Raw genomic sequence first — 17,884 nt, forward strand, 5'->3', positions numbered from 1 at the left:
TGATCTGTTAGCAACTAGTCGATTCCGAAAACGCGTTGAGTGATCTTTCGGATCTAGATAGCGCGGATGGCATCAGCTACACAAAAACTATATAATACGCGCTGGAATGCGCGGTTAAGATTAATTGCCCTTGCCAGTGGAATAACAATTATCCGCAAGTGCGTATGCATCACTGCGAGGGCGGAGAAAACATTTCACGAGTTCGGCGTTTAGGACAGTTGCCTGTCGGGGGGTTTGGTTGCCAAACGTTTTGGCTTGAAAGCCTCTTACTTCAACCGGATTTCTTGTAAAACGTTCCGCCAACTGCAGCTCGGCGTATACTCAACCACCGAACGAGAACCGTGTGGGAGTTGCTTGACGTGATAGCGTGATAGCGTTATCGGTCAAAATTCATTGAGCATCATGCTAGCATAGTGGCGAAACAAAAAGCTTGTACCTCAATCCTCTTTGTTGTATGACGCAAAAATAAAACAAGAGAATTGAAAATCCTTGATAAATATGAAACTGCTGCATGACGTAGGTCTACACAGTGCACAGTATATGAAACCGAATCATTTGAATCCGTTTAAATCGTCGAATCGATATTAGCTTTCGGTGGGTTTTTCTAGTCGGTTGTTGCACGTATATAGATTTTGATTGTCATACTTGAGATATATCGTGACGTCAACAAGTGCCATCGCGAGCGGAATGGCTGCTGTGATGCCGGATATGGACTGCGATTGGCTCTTACCAAGTGCTCGTAGTGCCAACAGGCTAAAGGATCCTTAAGTCGTTAACCAAAAAACTACTGTATATAGTCTAGTTTCTCTATCCAAGATTCTTAGGAACTATGCCAATAATAGTTTATACCTGTTAAGCATCTGCGTCATCCACACAGCGTTTATAGTTGTACTTATAGACACACAAAATTCTATTTTCTAGGTACAGGACAATCGTAAGTTGTACGGGGTCCATTGAATTACTTAGATTTAATCAATTGCAGCACAATCTCAATTCCATATAGCTTTAATAATTTAAGCAACGAAAGTTAGTTTAAGGCCTTATAGTTGCGGTTAGTTTCATCAATCTCATTTGCATGCTTGGCATTGTCCTTCCTGGAACGTTCATTTCGTTGCTGTTTGGGCCTCGGCTTATACCTATTATATTATATATACATATACAACGCCCACCATAAGCTTTCGTAATGTGATTGCTGGGGACGCCAGCAGAGCTCAACACATTTTTCCATCGAAGAAATTTGATCGTGTGTCAGCACCATCTTTTCGTGTGATCGTAATGCTTACTGTGCGGGTCTCTGTTATATACAACATCAACATTGATGTTAACATTGCGTCTCACCTTCCCAGTTTTCCGAGGCTCATTTTATTTTAAAACTTATATTTCTATGATATATATTTCTTGGCCATTTGTGATGTTGAAACTCGGGTGTTTAGAAGCCCGACGCTGAATGAAACACGAATGTTATGCTGTCGCAAGCGAAACAGTGCTTTAAACTCAAAGCTGATGCTGGGCTTTAACTTGATTTATCAATGCTGTTTAAGGTGCACAGCATGTGGTACATCCGTTTGCTCAATTGGTGAATCTATAGCAAGCTCATTTTCTGCGAGCAAAATGCCAAAGTTTTCAACAACAAAAAAAACAGGTGGCGGTCTGCCAGCCAGTCTGGCAACTTTGGTGTCGGAAAACACCAAGTTTGGCACGGAACGGAAACTCTGCCGCCATGCGGTCAATACATAGCAGTGCGTGTCACGTTGAGGGAGTGCGACGGAAAAATACGTCATTATATATTTATGGAGTTGGGTATCCATGAAACTGACAAAAAAATAAAAAAAAGGCCCCATGGTAGATCTGTATTTGTCCGACATCATTTTGTATATAGCGTTTCAAATTTACACACAAAGTTTCAAACATAACGCAATTGGAAGAGGCTTTTATTTGAACACGTACATGTCATAATTCACTTTTCTTTTTTTCTGTTTTGTTTCTACGTGAATAAAACATGCCTTTGACATAGGGCTATTCGCTGGCGTTTTAGGGTGCCTATACGTCCATCCAAAAGCCTTCGCACTCTCCATCCAAACGTAGCCTATACCTGTGTCATTAACTCATGAGGTATTTATTTATTAACCATCGCCCACATCCAGGGTAAAACTAATTGGGTTTCCATATAATCTTGCTGAAAACGGCGTTCCCTATATTATGAAGCAATCGAGTGAAGTACCAAATATCGGTGGTCGATCGCTTTACACCTGGCCAAAGCCGAAATCTATTTTGGTCTTTCTACAGCAGTGCCGCGCCGTCCAGTCATGCGCACAGTTCAGTTCCCTGGCTTGCATTTAATATATAGTAGGACAGTATCAGCATATCACTGTGTCGTTTTTTTCTGCATTCCTTTAATAACACAGGCAGAGCTTTTGCATTTTCATGTGGACGTTCAAAAAGAATGGATTGTGCTTAAAATTGGAGTTTGGAATTTCTATCCGGTTCGGGCCATTTTTTGCGAAATCTTTTGCTTTTCAGTTAACAAGTGCCAGGAGACTATGTTTGAGCAACGACCCAACGTTTCAAGCAAATAGTCAAGTAACTGTTAATTGGTAAATCAAGACAAAATATGCATGAAACATATGATAAGAACTTTTATTGATTTAACGAAGGAAAGGGCAACTTGAAAATTCAGCCGGCTGAATTACGTGGAACTCCTAGTTGCAGCAATCAACCAGTCGGCATTGAAGTTACGTCAATCATATACATGCATCATATCAATTATTTAAGGGATGAATGCGTTTCCGTCTGATAACGTGATTACCTTGATGTAGCCTACCTATATATGGTGAAAATTCCCATTAAATACGGCACGGGACCAGAAATGTTAGCGTAACGTACAAAGTTGGGATTTAAGGTTTACAATTTTGGCTTCAATTAAACGACAGCTGGGCTCAGGGCTTGAAATTTTTGTGTAAATTTTGAAGATAGAGAGAAGGATCTGCTGTAGGCCAAATGAACTGCAATTAGCTCATCGCACAAGACCCACTAAACACTGGACTTATATATATGTAAGAACTATAGGAATTGCTTATACTGATGCTTGGAATGCAAGCATGCATGCAAATAATTCTGTACTGTGGATGCAGCTATACCATAAATTCTAAATGCAACATCGACACACACAAAAAAAAAAGAAAGAAACATTAAAAAGAATAGAAATGGAAGCGGTTCATAAGGCGCTTTTGTTGACTAATAGATGAAGACCAGTAGAATTACGATAAAAATGAAAAAAAAGAAAAGAAAATCCAGTTTCCATAGATACGGACATGCATATTTCATCATAGTTCCGCTGAAAAAGTCTGTCGTTATACGGACGGCATACATATATATACCGGAGCTTATTGAGCTAATAAATTCTACAATGTTTTTCGTTGAAAAGAGCCCAGGGAAAAGTCACGAGAGATTGCAGCCGAATGCGTGCGGCAAATAGCCGGGTTCGTTGTATTGTATTACCGCATTCCCGCAGTGGGTTCACTCTGCTACACCGTGTGATGATTACAGCCCTATATTGAGTTACATGCTATTTTGATGAAAAAGATGACCAAAGAAAGCTGAAGGTTTTGCTCGAAAATGAAACACGAATAGTTGATTGACAAACGTAGTAAAAAAAAAAAAAAATCTTTCAAAGCGTCTTAAGCCATATGTAATAGGTCTATTATAAGTGCAGAGAGAAATTAAAGTTCAAGTAGGGCAACAAAAGAAAGTAGAGCAAGGCTACGAACCGATTCAAAATCTCACCGATAAAAATGTGATTCTCGTATATATACGTACATGCGTACATTTGGTCAAAGTTTTTTGAATCTCCATAAATGTCGTGCATTCTGTCTTTTGAATGGCCATTTCACCCAACGAGCGTGAAGGCCTTCACTTTAACCTACAATTCGTTGAAAGGGAACGGTGTTACACATAGAAATTGATCAAATAGCAACGGACGTAATGCCCTGAATTTCTGGACAACACACAGTTCGGTTAAGACGTTTGGAGGAAGATGTAAAGTATCCCCCCCCTCCCTCCCAAATAAAAAAAAATCAATACCCAGATCTGTTTCAAAAAGTAAAAACAAAAAAAAAGTATATGTAGGAAATTGAGCGCTTTCCTTTTACCTAATCTCTTCAACTGTGAAACATAAGTGTATCCCTTCTTTCTTTATTTTTTATTTCCCTTAAAAAAAAAAAATCAATTTCTACCACGTTTCAACAATGTATTTTTTTGGGAGAGGGAGGGGGGGTCTGTTGCATGATGTCGTGGGTAGACTTTTAGTATCAACCTACCTGGCCGGTGTATGGGAGTTCAATCTATAAAGGGCGTATAGTAGCGTTGCAACATTGACTGGTCTATGCAAATACATAAATACTTAATAGTTTTTGTTGTTGTTGTTGTTGTATAAAACCTTTTTTAACCTCGATATAGCATGAAATAAGCTCTAAAATGAAGACTTAGTACTGCTAAAAAGCAACAGCCTGATTGCCATGGTAACAATAGCAAATATAAGAGTGGTACACAGCGCACGGTCGGTTTTAGATCGTTAACAGAATTTCTAAAGCCCAAATTACTAATGAAGCTAACGAGCGACTTGTTAACCTTTCACGTATGCCAAAGTAGGAAACCGTCAATAAGTTTATAGAGCACACAAATGTCAAACAGGCAAGAAATCAACATGTAGCAACATCTCTATGTCAAGTCGACTTTTCTTCCCTTTGAATGTTCTCTTAAATGAAATCATGTTCTCAAATGTATAGGCAATGGAAGGTGAAGTGGGTGACACCCACCACTCGACGTTTTCGCCTTTGGATTGAATGTCAAAAAGGCAAAAGAAAAATTAATTAGCACGAAGCCTTTGTAGGCATATCCTTTATTTTTTTTTATTCTTTATTGATAGAGAAAAGTCAAAGGCAAATTTCACAAGCTGAGAGAAGAATCAATTAAGGGATCTGTGATCCTTTGTCATATAGAACTGATTCGATAACAAAACAAAAAACAAAAAAACATTTAAAGCTGGGGTGGATTCTTACACGGCCCAAAAATCAGAGTGTCGTGCAATCAGCAAAGCTAAAAATGACGCAAAAGGCGCATAAAGAAAAGATGAAGCTGAAAAATGGTTGATTGCTTTTTGGAAAAGAATAAGAGCATCTTTACATAAGAGAGGCAATAAGTGAAGAGTATACGCCTCTCTCTTTTATGGTGGGACTAACTTAGGTAATAAAATACATAACGTTATTGGATTGGTTTTCACCTTTTGCTGGGAATTTGGCGACGAAAGAAAGCTATGCATAACAAACACCGTACAGTGGCACTCAATTTCGCCATGTCCATATAGGAATCCCATGAAAAAGAGTCTGAAAGATGAATAAGAAACAAAAAAAAAGAGGGGTGATGAGGTATTCGAAATAGAGAGGAAAAAAAAAAAAAAAAAGAATCCTAACATTTTGGAATCCGTACTACTGTTTTCTTAATTGGCTCTGGAATGTCGTCCATTCCTTTTGCTTCCCCACCTACATCTAAAGTCCCTTTTTATTTTTTCACATTTTTCGGCAAATGTTTGCATTTCCGCGTCTTGCCATCCGCCTCTTCGTTGTCTAATGAAATTTGGTTGCATCGGAATGATACGTCAATTGATTTCGATATACTCGTGCTGGGAACCTGTTGAGACGCAAATAGAAAAAGATCGTTTATGCAAATAGTATGTACGGGGGAGGGTATATAAAAACCCGAAAGAGATACTTGAAAAAAGAAAAAAAAAAAAAAAGAACAAGAGATAAATGGATGGCGTAGGCAAAATAAATAAACTGATTGATTGATTGATAGGGTAGAAAAGAAAAAAAAAGAAAAAAAAAAAAAAAGAGGGAGCCAGTGAAGATCGTGGCGCCTGCGCCGGACCGTACCGCAAAGTTGCGGGGGCGGTGAAGAACAGCAGAGGGTGGAGGGCTGGCCTGCCCTTTTTTTTTTTTTCTCTTTCTTCTTTGTGTAAAGACGTCATCAGAATTGGACGTTCTACAGTAGCAATTTGTCGCTGAAGAGGGAGAGGTGTGCGAAACGAGACGCCTTTCTTCTTGGGACTTTTTCCTTTTTTTTGGTAAACGCTAAACCAGTTGAAGGAAACTCTGTTAACAAGCCGGCCGTACCGATTCCAAGTGAGAACAGAATTACTGGCCCCTTGCCCCCCCCAAAATAATCTGTGATTCAGTGGATATCCCATGGAATTGGCCGTGAAAATTCACTTGTGACTGATTGCAGCTTCTTTAAACAAAAACCGGTCCTCCTCCCTCAAAAGATAACGTGACTGGAACAAACAAAACAACAACACAAAGTTTGAAATCGTATCTTCTTTAACCATTCCCGAAAACTATAGATATATATATTTTGTTGTTTCTTCACCGGCGTTCTCTTTGTTTTGCCTATTCTCCACCCACGCCTGTTTATCTGTTCTTCGCTTTACTTCTTTTATCCATCCATCCGAAAATTCCATCCATCCATCCATCTATCTATCCATCCATCGATCCGTCTGTCTATTATATCCGTCCATTTTTATTTTTGGCTCTATCACTGAACGCACCGCTGACGAAAAGTGGTGATTCAAACTTTTTCCAACTCGCTTTTTCTCACGGCCAAAACGACAAGAGCAGCCACTTGACTGCTGGAATAGTTTATTTTATTTTAATTTTTTGCACGGTAAAAGAAAACAAAAAACAAACAAATCTGCATATCAAAATCGGTGTGGTTTGTCAGCCAATCGGACAACAATCCTCGCAGATTTTGGAGAGCCGGCCCCATTCAAAGTGTAAGGACTTCCAGATCGAATCCGCAAGATAATCTTGGCCAAATCAATTTTTTTATTTGAGTCGTTAACAAAATAAACATACACACATGCATATAACGATCCTCGGGTAGGATGGCTGGAGAAGAATGCCAGACGCATCACGTCTGCCAGCTGTTTCAGACCTTGTTCCACTATCTCCGTTCCAGCATTGGCCAAGTGTCCATAGCTTAATTGCAAACACGGCTGCAATAACAAAAGGCTGATCTCCACTTCTTAACAGTCTATCGCAATCGTCACCTGAAGCAAACACCCCTCCATAAAAACAGAATTAACTAAATATCAAGGAAAGACATTAAAAAAAATAAATAATAATTAATCGACAGTGACAAACAGAACTAAAATATTATTTAAGGTTTATCCATCAAGAACAAGTTTGGGAACGAAAAAGGAAGTGAAAAAAACAAAACAAAACAAACAAAAACAAAAAAAAAACAAACAAAAGAAACATGCCGTCTGCGTGCACGACATCGATGTCGCGGGCCAGCAGACCACGTCACCGCGTCATAACGAGAAGCAGTGCGGCCCTGATTGGTTTGCTTATCTTGGGCTTGTGCGAGGTTGGAACTGTTCTCGTGGCCAAAGAGAGTGCTGCCGGCGTCCACAATGGGCGCAGGCAACTGTCAGACAAGGCGCAGCAAGAAACGTGGCACCAAGAAAAGGATCGTTTGCGTACGATCCGTCGAAATCAGGCCGGATGGATTCAGGCGGCCGAACTGGAAGACGCGGCCCCTCTACAAGATTCATCGTCGTTGCCTTCATCGTCAGCAACGTGGATCGAGCCTTTCGTTCGTCACCAACGGGATCCGGTGATTTCGAACCGGCCACAAGAAACGACACGATCGGATGCGGCAATCGACGCTGTTCCACCTGCATATTGGCGCGAGCTGGATTCAGCCGCGGACGAGGCGGATAGCAGGAGCGGCGTACAACAACTCAACTGGCACGAAGCACAACTAGCCCGTCTGCACGGATTGGGGCCAGCTGAAATCGCCGCTCTCTCTTCGTGGCAGCACAAGTTGAGGCTTCATTCTCTGCCTCATCGGCTGGCGGCCACCGCTGGCTGGCACTATCAGCCGCCATCTTTTCTGCCCAAGAATTTGCTACCGCTCTACGGTGGGCCGAAATCATCGCTGCACAGCCAACAGGTTCTAACGACCGTCGACGACGCTGACGCAGTCAACAGCCTGGCCAGCAAAGCTGCAAACAGCCATCCATTTGCCCATCAATTTGTCCATCAGGCCAATCAATCAAAAGCTGATGCCAGCGACAATTTACTTCTATTGCCTCTGTGGCCTAAACGGTCATCGTCTGATGCGAAGAAATCGGACAGGGAGAACAACAAGAATCGCAGCGCAGCCAACCGCAAAGACAAAATGGAGGCCGCAATTGGCAATGTGGCACCGGCCAGCGGCAAAGGAAGCAAAAACAAAGGCTCCCGAAAGCAACAGCAGCAGCAACAGCAGCAGCAGCAACACTTTCAAGAATCGCCCCATCGTCCGGTGTCCGGTGGTGCGGTTGTGGCCGCCGGTGGATCCATCCAGCACGAGCACAACGTCCGGCCTTCGGCAGCAGCTTCATCCTCGACACCTGATGTCAACCGGATGAACCGTAATTTGGCCACCCAGTTCCTGTTACGTTCGCCGAGAGAGAACCGCCAGTACGACGTTCCAATCATCGGTAAGTCACGTGCAACAAGACAAAAATAGGTCCATACCGTCCCTTTCAAATAATCATTGTTGAACAGCTGCTCGCAGTTTGAACAAAGAAAAAATAGACTTTGCCTCCGCTTTCACAATCGATTGCCCTTCCGATAGAAATAATGCATCAACGCGTATAGTTAACTATAGACGCTGCAGCACTCTGATTCTACTGATTAGCGATTGATGTTGATGGCTGATAGGGTCTTCCTTTTTTAACCTTTCAAAAGCCGTGATTATACAGTATATATATCCATCCGTGATGCGTGCATTCATTGTGTATGCACACTATCTAGACGGTATACAGGCCAACCAGCAGATGCCCACGCATTCGGCACGAAAGCTGCTTGACAAATTAACAAAATGATCAAATCCAACCGAACAATATTCTTATCCGACAAAAGGCTGAAATATATACACTCGGGATTCATTTAGTTTTTTGAAATGTTTATTTCTCTGAGGAGGAACTGAATTTTGCACGCACACACACACACACACACACAAAACTGGGGGCGGAAATAGACTCTTCACTTTTGTGTATAAAAGTTTGGGGTACTTACAGCGGGGGGAGCCAACCCACGCGTCCCAACCCACTCACCACGTCTTTTTTTGTTTAGTTTTTCCCCCCTCTCGTTTGACGCACTTTCACCGTGTTTGCACCCCTCATCGTGCGCGATTCATTTGCACGTGCATCAAAGTGGAAAACAAAAAAAGTAAAGGAAAACACGATCGTTTAGAAACTGGTGAGCTGATGGCAAGGCCACCAGCAAAGCTCAACGGGGAAAAAACAATGTCAGTATAAACAAATTGAAGGGCGGATAACCGGGGAGAAACAGTTGCCGTGACTTAAGCAATATATAGCCCTTACGTAAGCCTTTTCAGCTGACAGCTCATGTCACGTGTCACGATACACATCATTTCAAGAACTGTTGATCGCGTTGGGCGTTGTATGCATGCAACCTATATATATATACGTCGTCCAGTTATGTGCCAACAATTGCACGCCTCTCTGCACACACAAGAAAAAGAGGGGGATGAAATAAAAATGCCTCCTTTTCATAAAGAAAACACGAAGAAAAACGAAACGGAAGAGAAAAAGAAGAAAAAAAAAACAATAATAAGTAAATAAATAAATCGAGCGAAAGTATTTGTTTGTTGATCATATAACCAACAATTCAACACCTGTAATGGCTTTTTCCATACTACTCTTCAACGTAGGCGGCCTTAATAGACATTGGATCGTCTCGCGAGTGATGTGTGTTTGGGAGGAAATATATATATTTTTTTTTTATGATTATTATTATTTTGTGTGTGTGTGTGTGTTGCATTGGGTGCCATTACCATCCCTGCTGAACGACCCCTGGTGTTTTCAGCCGTTACAACGTTCTCCTGTCTGTCGATGACAGAACCCCGCAGCTATCGTTCTATTATTTTTCTCCCTCGTTTTTACACTCCGTTCGGTCGTTTTCTTTTTCTTCTGGCCCTCTATCTCTCTATTCTTCTTTTTTTTTCTTTCCTTTTTCATTCCCTGTCTTTCTTCCTCCTTTCCTTTACTGCTTCTTCCTCCCTGTCCGCCCTTTCTCGATCGGATGACGTCAATCCGCAATGTGAACGCGTTGCGCGGGTCGTTTACTCACACACGCATCCACAACAAAACTTGTTTTACGAACAGCTCTGTTTATGTTATTATTTTTTCAAAATACATTTGCAAACATTATATATGGCACTAGCACGCTTTGTTAAGATAATAACATTATAGTTTTTAGAAGAGGGACTATGACTAGCAAGACTACCGTATATATATACAAACAGCGTGATGTTGACACACATTATGAGTGCAATCTAAACACGGCTTCGCGTTACTTTAGAATATGGGATCACACACAACTGCATGAACTCGTTTCTCCATCATATACGTGAATTTGCGCTAAATGTTGGTTAAGCAAGCGGAGAAGACAGCAATCAGAAAATGTTGAAAGGCACAAATGCATGAGTTTGGAACACGTTTCCTTGCACTAGTACTATAGCTCTTTGAACTTTCTTAAAGTTCAGATGTTATAGTAACAAGTTGCAGAAAATTGAGAGTCTACTTGTCTACAAGAGAGAGAGAGAGAGCAGTAAAATCACAAGGGCTCCAATGCAGACAACACAAACTGTTTTGGAAGAAAGCCAGTCCCTACTGACGTCAGTGGCCTTTCGCTGCAGCTCCCGTTTATCCGGTTGTCATTTGTTTTCTAAATTCTTACTATTGCCATTAGTTTGCTTCACAACCTTGTATGCACTCGTCTCTGATGGTAACATTTTTTTTTTTGTGTTTTCCATCACTTCCTTTTCCTTCCATCGTATATATACAGTATATATCATCTTACCTATAGTATAGTTGAATAGTAAATAATATGCTTCCTTTTTAAGTAGGCTACATATCATTTTTCGTTGTTTTCTCAAGAAACAGGCCGATTCTCGGTCGTCTTAACTTTAATATACCCATACATTTCGCGCTCCAAAAAAATAGGTCTTATTCACTATATCCAACACGTCTATAGTGATACAACCCTATAACTACAAATGTCTCACAATGTATTAGGCTATAGCATTGATATGTAAATCCTTCTATAGACAGTGTAGATTTTCGATAATTTAAGCCTCTGTCAAATGAACAACGATTGCGTTTGTCACGATCACAACCATATACAAGTTTTGTTTATCTATTTAATCCAATTTAAATTGCGTATCAAATGTGGCCGGGTCTACTGGACGTGAATATAACAGGACACTGCGCTCAACATGTCCCAATATAGTCCTGCTGAGCGAAATCTTTAAGTTGTGTTGTTTAGGATGTATAACCTTTTACTCAGTCCGCTTAACGGCGCGCTACTTAATTTGTTGTTTCAGAACGAGCACTTTTTCTTTTAACGAAACAGCGTTTCGATGAACTTGGCGGACGTGCCTTTGACAAACAAACAGGCGACAGGAAGCTGTATGTAAATAGAAATTCAAATACAGCGCGGTGTTTCGATTGTGCGACTGTTGAAAGTCGCTCTTTTGCTTTAAGCCACTTGTTTTCCCTTTTCTTTACAGAGCACTGTATCTCTTTCAACAATGGAAGTTTGTTTTCTTCTTAATCCTTATACTCCTTGGTGAGCTACTACAACAAAAGATTTGCGTAGCTCTAATGATCGTCTCTCAGTCCCTCCCCGTTGCTTTTATATATACGTATTAGTTAAACAGAGTTCTGGAAATTTTGTACCCCTCCTATTTGTAGTGCAGCTGGGGGCCAAACCATTTGAACCATTCCTTCCAAAATCAAGCTATAATCGAATCATGTCTAATATTCAATTTGGCTGAAAAATATTTCGATGATGATGTAGGGCTACATCGCCATCACGTAGACATTTCGGTTTTGAAAACCGAATCACTTGGACGCAAATTCGTTTTAGTTGTCAGCTGCGCTACTGAGGCCATTGTCTCATATTTAAAATAGAGAACGACAACGAAAAAATTGAAAATAAAAATAAAATGTTTCGCAGTGGTTAAATATAATACGCTTAACACAGAGAACGAAATACAACAAAAGCCACTTTGATTAAGAAACCCTGCGCTGACGTTGTAATCGTGATTCTTGCGGCCTCTCGACAGGATGTAAAAACTAAAAAAATAAATAAATAAAAATCATTAGATTGATAACATGACGACCGCGATGTTATATTGATAAAAGAACATAGGCTACATACTATAGAGGGCAAAGGAGGAGCACAAGGTAAAGAAACTAGTCACGGGCACCGTTTTTGTCGTATGCGTGAAAGCTTAAGGGGCAGGGATGTGCGTCATTGGTAGGGCGATGCGATCAATATTTAAATAAAAATTGCTTGCCACCACGGAGTCGCGGCTCTATGATGTTGACTGGTTACTAGTTGCCTGTGTCGGTTCAGCGGAGCGAGAAAACCAATTCACCAAACCGTGCACGTATACACATCAACTGATGGTCAACTATTTAACACCTTACAAAAGCTTAATCCTATTTTTCATTTTGGGTCGCTCCTATATAATTCGTGGTAGGCTACTTGATGGCTTTTCTGTTATGTTCAAGTGCGATGCTTCTTGTTTTTAAGTGACGTAACGAGCGTCACGGAACATTCGGTCCTGGTCAACATCATGAATTACGAAATTAACACATCATGTAATGAATAACGAACAGTCTGAAGACAACGCGTGGGCAGTCAACAATTGTTTGATGCGACTTTCAATGAATGCTATGAAAAACATAGATTTAATAGTGGCTTTAGATGAACTATCCACTATAGGTCAATGCCCATAACATCCCAATAAGAAATCATGTTATTAAACTTCACTTCTCTATTATCAACGTTCTGATTGAACGCGTGCTGTGTGTCTACCTAGCAATTGCTAACCGTTTAATAGATTGTTGTAGGTTGATTAGAAAAAAGAAGAAAAAAAAAAAGAGCCAAGGGCAAAGAATTGACGTCGGGGACATAGAGGAAAGGTCGGGTTGAAAGCCGGAGGAGAGAAGCGATGAAACAGAGCGGCAGAAACGGGGAACGATAGCTTCATGCAAGATAAAAATAACCGTGGGCGGGCAAAAAAAAAAAAAACTGGGAAGGAGGGCGAGCAGCATACAAAGCCCAGGAGGGAGACCGCCCGCACCAACGAAGATCAATACAAACTGTTGGTTGAATCTTGCGACGTCATCTCTCGTTTGCCGTCTCGCTGTTAGAAACTCGCGCCCGCGCACTCAGTTTGATCTACTACTACAGCGCTCTACGTCGTTTTTTATTTTGCAATTGATCATCTGTAGTGTTTTATGATCGACTCTATATATACGCTATGAAAATGTCGGAAAAATAGGTAGGTGAAGAGAATCGTTAAACAAATAAAACGATCCCATAGATTGTAAATAAGCAAACATCTGTTACGAAGAAGCGTTTGTGAATTTTAAAAAATGCTTCTTTAGGATAAGAAATGGTAACAAGGCGTCAGAAAAATAGTTCGTTTATTTTCAAGTGTTTGACGAAATATGTTGTATACAAATTGGAAAATTCCCCATTGGACACATTATTGTCATTTCGATTGTTATCACAAACTGCTTTTCCCCGTTAACCTTCAAGCAGATAGCAGAATTGTTTTGTTTTTTTTAAAGAAAAGACATTTTTTCTGGCTGGGGCCAGTTAGAGTCTTATTGATTCTGAAGAGTTTCCTCCAAGCCCCCCCTCCCTCCCTTTTTTTGTGTGGAAATATATGAGTGGGCCGCAAAGTGTTCTCTAGGACTTCAAGATTCTAATGTGAAGCACGTTGATGTTTCATCTTGGCTTTATGAAAAGCTGCCTGTCGTTATTAGTTGAAAAACTAGTTTCATTTGCATACGTGAAAACCCCCGGTTTTAGGCGGTCACCGTATCACGCTCTCCCAAGAAAATGTGACGCATCTAAAGACAGAAAACTAAAGTATAATTATATTCTTATCTTTGACCAAAATGACAAAGCTTGCTGGAATTAGAATTGCAAATGACGGACAGTTTGGATCATAGTGTGAAATGATGGCTGAAAGGAAATGAAACAAAATGTTAAAACGAGCCCATCAATTATCTCGTTAATTCAAACAGAGTGCCCACCTGCAGAGGATGGAATGGAACGTTTCGCGTGCCCAACACCTGATATAGTTGGCCGCTACCGATGTATCGACGATCACGTGCTTTGTGACGGTTTCATCGATTGCCCCGGCGGAGAGGATGAAGACGGCCAAGCTTGCATGTTCTACAAAACGGTAAACTTTGATTTCTTTTCTTATCGTATATACCTTCAATGAGCAGATATCCCCCAGTAGGACTTTGAAATGTTAAAATGACCCTCCTTGCCATTCAGTCCTATTTTCCTCAGGAACTTTTAAGGCTAAGGGCAATGATTCCACGATTCCATGGGTTATATACTCACGATGGTTGATGAAGGCCGCTAAAAGGCACCCAAACACTATGACCCTATGACCCTATCCGACAGACGGTGATAACAGTTGGCAATGGCTTTTACCATTCCAACGCAAGAAAGACCAATAGTGCGTTGCGAAAACTAAAATTAGACCTACATCAAATGTTATTTTTGATCATTTAAAAATCCCCTGTTTTGAAATTCACGGCCATATCAAATGTTGAACACTATAGACGAAAACGCTAAACGCTATGTAGATTATCTTGAAGACGGTTATATATCGGTAAATCTTTGATATAGTTAGGAACAACTGTTTTAATGTCACTTCATTAGTAGTCTACATGAATAAATTTTGTATGCATTTCAACAGATGAAAGCGCACCTGGATCTCGTTGCTGATGCCCTCTTACGATGGGTACGGGGTCGTTAAGTCGTCATAGTACGTCCATCGCTGTTTCTCCTGGAATCAATTGAGTTGACCGTTGCACCATTTGACTTTTCTTCTTCTCTACTTTACTGAACACTTAAAAAAACCCAAGAAGAAACAAAACTATTTCTCTTCATTAACGAAAATAATTAAAAAACAAAAAAGATTTTATAATATTCTATATGTACAAACCAAAAAGAAAAATCAGAAGTGTGTTTAGGAAACTTCTATCATTCCCTCATATGTCATATCTCCTACCCCCGCGTTACGAATCCACACATCTAAATATTCCAACAACAACAACAACAAAAAAAAGAAAAGTAAACATACATTTCCATCATGTTAAAACAAAAACAAAACAAACACGGCACTGCATAATGAAGACAGGACCCGGGCAAGGAGTGAGGATGCATGAAAAAGAAACGCTGAATCACGTGTGACTCAGGGAACGAACATAAACCCATGGCCAACTCATGATATGTAAAATTCAAGTAGATAGGTACCGGTGTAGAGTTAAAAAAAAAACAAAAACTAAAATAAACTTGGTGGATTTAATGTAGGTCCTCAAGAGGGAATGAAAAGTTTCATCAACAAAGCGTTTTGCGTAGGCCTTGTTTAAACAGCCGTTTATATTCCAAGCGTTAATTTTTTGCAAGCGGGGCAAGACCATAGAATACTCGTAAACACTTAAAGGTTCGGCATATGATCCCTTCCTCGCGGACAATGGGCGGTGGGGTTATGACCTTTCCACAGGTTCACGACGTCCTTCTTCCAATACTTTATTCTAAAAAATAAAATTAAAAAAAAAAAAACGTTAATAATTTGGGGCAATACTTACGCTTTTTACGCCTTAGACCTGATCCAACGGCCGATCTTCTTTTTTTTTTGTCACTTTTAGCACCGTTTTCCCCTCCCCCCCACTCCGCCCTTTTCAATTTATTCTGTAAATCGAAAATTTAAAAAACCAAAAAGCAACAAAACCAGAGATCGCACATTGCTTCACGTGGTATTGTTATGTTCAAGAATCTATTTTCAATTCCAGAAAAAAAATAATAAAAACTTAATTTTTTTATTTTCACGCCACGAAAAATAAAAAAAAACGTAAAAAGAACAAGAGGCAGAAGTGAAACACGAGAAAAAGCAAAAAAAATAAATAAAAATAATGAAAAAAAAAATACAAATATAATAAAATAAACAGAAAAAAAAGAAGAAAAGAAAAAGCGTGATATTTATACATCCTGCTGACAATCTCCGCTTCGTTCATGTTCTTTTTATTCGTTATTTAGTTCATTTCCCACAAAACACTGTGCTCCTCATATTTTATTATTCGTCTTTCATAATTCACACATTTTTCACTGTAGTTCGTTACAGTCTCGTTATATCTTGAAATCCGTTCAGCAAAATTCCCGATTTGAAAGGGGGGAAAAAAAAAACGAGTTTACGAGCTGCAATCATTGCATCACTTAGACAATGATGATTTCCAAACTTTCATAATAGATTGCTTCGTCTTTTCATTCACCAAATGATGCCGTTTAAGTAAAGTAAATGAGCCCTGATTGAACCTATCCCATCAGAACAATTTGTTTTCTTCTCCCGAACCAGAAAAGTGCAATGCAACCCACCCTTTACAGTAACCCATCCAGTTATAAGACTATTTGGCAAACGATTAAATCAAATGCTCCTGTAACTGGATTGTCTGTTTCTGTCACAGTTCTCTCCCCATATACAGAACACACGCCACGTAACGTTGTGCAAACCGAGCTGGAACAGAAATTTGAGACGAGTTAAAATTAGTAAAATGCTAAAGCTTTCAAATCCCGACAGGTTCAGTTAAAAATCTTTTCTTATCAGCAATTTGTGTGTTTGAAAGAACTATGAATCTATTACAATCGCGAAGTCTGCTGAACGCATTTCAAGCAAACAACTAACACACATTTTTGAAAGAGGATTTCAATCTTTTATTTATCTTAATCATTAAAGAGGTGTTTTCACATACGACTAGCATTAGATCACGATTGTCTCAACACAGACAATTCAACTGTTTGTAACACACACACACACACACACACCAATACTGAATCTTCGTTTACATAGACGTTTTGGTTAACGCTTTTTCACCTCTCTGTAATTCCTTCGGTATATTCAAAATAACCACTTCACAATTCTACGCCCCAATGTTTTGATCATTTTCATTCAGAACTCAGAAAATATTCCAGCATTGTGTTTTTCAGTGTGAACCAATTAGGAAGTTTTGTCCCTCATATTTTTCCCTTTTTTTTTTCTCTCTCTCTCTCTCTCTCTCTCTCTTTCCCATATATATATGCATATAAATAAATATATAAATATATGGTTGTGATCTCCAGTGAAAACAATTTTACGCTATCACGGTTTTACTTTACGTTGGATATCCTTTGCTCCACAAATTTTGACACGATTTAATAAAAATAAATGGGGTGAAATACTTGTGCAGAGAACCAAACTGGAGTTCTTGATTTGAAAACAAACAAAACAATTTCCTCAGTAGTGTAACCCCCTTTAAAAACAATCAATAATTGATCTCAAAGATTCATACTTGACAATAACGGTGCGCTGATTTGTGTCGCATGTATACTCTCAGTGTTGGAGCATTTCTCGCAAAGGAACCATTGAAATATATGTAACACGTAGCATTTTTTTTTTCCTTTCGTTTTGTCTGTAAGCAGCAACATCTTCTGTCCTGTCTCTGTTGCCTTGGATTTTCAACCGTTCTGCAAAAGTATCGTCAATTACATCCTTTCCGATATTCTTCTTGATGTCATCCATATACATAAAACAAAGCAAAAAATTGCGGTCAATACAAATAACAGCCAGATCCTCAAGAAATTGGAAATATGATATCAGCATTTATACTATAAAGGTATAAAACAATCACCGTGAACTAAAAAAGCAACTCGCTAAAAGAAGAGAGGGTAAATAACATTGA

At 39.8% G+C, this 17,884-nt stretch overlaps 1 protein-coding gene across 1 annotated transcript; it reads left to right on the top strand.

Annotated features, from left to right (window-relative positions):
• The first annotated feature begins 4,342 nt into the window (after positions 1-4,342).
• On the top strand, positions 4,343-17,774 carry LOC116924859. The gene is made up of 3 exons (XM_032931441.2): positions 4,343-8,539; positions 14,177-14,337; positions 14,866-17,774. Exons 1-3 carry the CDS (start codon positions 7,309-7,311, stop codon positions 14,923-14,925), a joined length of 1,452 nt encoding a protein of 483 aa, XP_032787332.2. The 5' UTR covers positions 4,343-7,308; the 3' UTR covers positions 14,926-17,774.
• Positions 17,775-17,884: the final 110 nt, after the last annotated feature.

The sequence above is a fragment of the Daphnia magna genome, linkage group LG6, assembly GCF_020631705.1.
Source record: "Daphnia magna isolate NIES linkage group LG6, ASM2063170v1.1, whole genome shotgun sequence".
NCBI lineage: Eukaryota > Metazoa > Arthropoda > Branchiopoda > Diplostraca > Daphniidae > Daphnia > Daphnia magna.